The sequence below is a fragment of the Anopheles darlingi genome, chromosome 2 (genome assembly GCF_943734745.1).
Source record: "Anopheles darlingi chromosome 2, idAnoDarlMG_H_01, whole genome shotgun sequence".
In the NCBI taxonomy this organism is placed as follows: domain Eukaryota; kingdom Metazoa; phylum Arthropoda; class Insecta; order Diptera; family Culicidae; genus Anopheles; species Anopheles darlingi.
The window spans coordinates 9,284,272-9,286,771 of NC_064874.1; the positions used below are offsets into that span (position 1 = coordinate 9,284,272).

The 2,500-nt window shown below is 50.4% G+C and overlaps 1 protein-coding gene across 1 annotated transcript in view; it reads right to left on the bottom strand.

The window, feature by feature from the left end:
• Window positions 1-2,500, bottom strand: part of LOC125952476 (KAT8 regulatory NSL complex subunit 3) — a 4,353-nt gene that overhangs the window by 458 nt on the left and 1,395 nt on the right. The window contains exons 2-4 of the mRNA XM_049681943.1: window positions 2,465-2,500; window positions 580-2,392; window positions 1-211 (exon numbers count right to left, since the gene is read on the bottom strand). The exon at window positions 1-211 is cut by the window's left edge and continues 458 nt beyond it; the exon at window positions 2,465-2,500 is cut by the window's right edge and continues 792 nt beyond it. Coding sequence (XP_049537900.1) covers window positions 1-211; window positions 580-2,392; window positions 2,465-2,500 — 2,060 coding nt within the window. The remainder of the gene's footprint in view (window positions 212-579; window positions 2,393-2,464) is intronic.

Sequence of the window (2,500 nt, forward strand, 5' to 3'; positions counted from 1 at the left end):
CGTTCTTGAGCAGCCACTCGGCACAGAGCCGATCGGGGCCTACATTCTTCAGGCGTGCTCGATCAACCCGGTTAAACATCATGTTCACCCAGCCCCAAAACGGTCGGCTGATGATGTTTGTAGTAGGCGATTTCATCATCCCGCTCAATGCAACCGGCGCTAGACGGGTAACTAACCCGCAGCCGATTGCTGGTCGTACGGCCAGCATTTTCTAGAAAAACGAAACAAGAATTCCTCATTTTCCTGCTGTTCTATGTAGCATTCCATGTTGCAACGATACTCACGGCCTAACTACTGTATTTCCTACACTTTTTACAAGATCCTCCTGCTCGTAGCCGGTTTCGATGTCCTGCCTGTCATCTGGCGTGTAAACAAACAATTCGTTGTGCAATATAACCCACTGGGCGCTCGTAGCCTCCCCCTGAGCGCAAGCGCAAACTCTCACGTTCAAAGCAGATTCGGAGCACAAAGTAAAATGATTTTATTCAACCAATTAACTGCTAACAATTGATACAAATGGTGGTTTGTACGTTCTTAAATCTGCACTGCTGCTCCATTTTAGATTCATTTTTTTGTTACTTCCTTCTGTGCCGTGGCCGTAGTCGTCGTGGTCGTTGGTTTGGTCGCGGGTGAGGAGGAAATGATGTTCAAGCGTTTGAGTGTAACATTTCGACCGACGAGCGATGGTATACCGGCCGCCGTGGTCGTACCACCACCGGTCGTTTTGATCAGTATCTTATTGCCACCGATGATTTGTCCTTTGGCGGTGGAAGTGGTACCAGCAGCACTAGTTGAAGTAGGGATATTGCTGATCGTCTTCGAGGTGTTAATGATGAATTTGCCCTGCTGCAGGGTGACGGGTGTTGATGTGCTCGGTTGTTTCACGGTGCTATTGTTCATTATTTCCACCTTTCCACTAGACAGCAGTTGGCTGATGTTTTTCGAAAGGGGCGTTCCCGCCTTTCCGGCCGTTAGGACCACTTTGGTGTACTTTACGCCACCTTGGTTCGCCCCGGAAGACGACGCTGCACTGACATTGCTGACGTTAGAAAGATTTATACTGCCCGGCAGCAGGATGCTTCCATCAACAGGCTTTATACTGTTGATCAACACGATCTTATTTGTCTTGCCGGTGGTTGTGCTGGCTGGTTGTAGTGTCACGAACCGATTACCGGTAAGCTGCGGTGTCGTCTTCACAACCGTTTCCGATGCGACCACAGGTATTGTCGAGGGATTGGCGACAATCATTTGATCCGAGGTAACTGTCGCTTTGTTTGCGCTGGCTTTACTTGTACCTCCCTCTTTCACCTTCGACGGTGCGCTCTCATCAATGAAACCATCATTATCAGCGAACACGATGGGCATATCGAAGATGTTGGTTCCGGTTAGGTCGCCCGAGGCTGGTTTGCTGCTTGTCGGAGTGTCACCCGATGATGTGATCACTTGACCCGTACTGCGAATGATCATAAATTTGGAAGGTGAAGCCGTTTGTGGGCTTTCGTCGCTACCCGGCGATCCGGAGATCACCGAGACGACCGGTTTGGTGGTGGTGGACTGGAGCGAGTAAAACTTTTGCGTCGTCCCCGCGCTCGGTTTCAGCTGGATCAACTGGTTCGAGGCAATCAGCTTCACGTTCATATTGCCCGATTGCGCTTGGCCATCGAGTAGAGTACCGTGTGTGGTGGACGATATATCTCGCTTCAATCTCGGCAACATGAGCGGTGTGCTTGCGAGCCCGGAAACGACCTGTACGTCTTTTTTCGTTCCGAGCGAAGCAGCCGAGTCCGAGCGTGACACATTCCGGATAAAAGGCTCGCTCACCTTGCCACCGACGATGGTCGATGGTTTCTCGGGTGTCGTTGGGAGAATGCTTTGAATCGCCATATCCAGGGCCTCCTGTGATTGCGACGTGGATACTGCTAGGCTAATCGTTCCCTTTGGCACTCTCGATGGTTTAATGAGCTGCATTTTTTTCGGTTGCTTGCTGCTGGATATCATGCCGTATTTTGCATCGCTAATTGTCTGTAGTGCTGGTGATGGCGGCGGTTGCTTTCGTTTCCGTTGATTTAAAGCATCGGCCGAATCCTTGACTTCACGGTAGTTACTGGTCAACGTAATGATGTTGCTGTTGATGCCAACGTTTGAGTTCGTCAGCGGGCCGTTGAGCTTTAGATCACCCTGCGCGGACTTTCTATGGCCCTGAGGGTTGACCAAACAACTGGTCGCAAAATCGGCTATCTCGTCCGCCACCATATTGTCCGTCATCGACTGGGTAACGCCTTCGATTTTGCGCTTCGTCTTCGACACACGCAGACACTCGTCGGCTGACCCGACGACCACTAGGGATGTTTGGGCGATCATACGGTCTCGCAGCATCTCTATCTCTTCGTGACTGTAGAAGAAACATAAAGCAATCATTACAGATACAATGACATGTTGTTGAGAGACGTTTTTCAAGAATTACCTCGCACGGGCCGAATTTTGGCCAACGACAAATAGC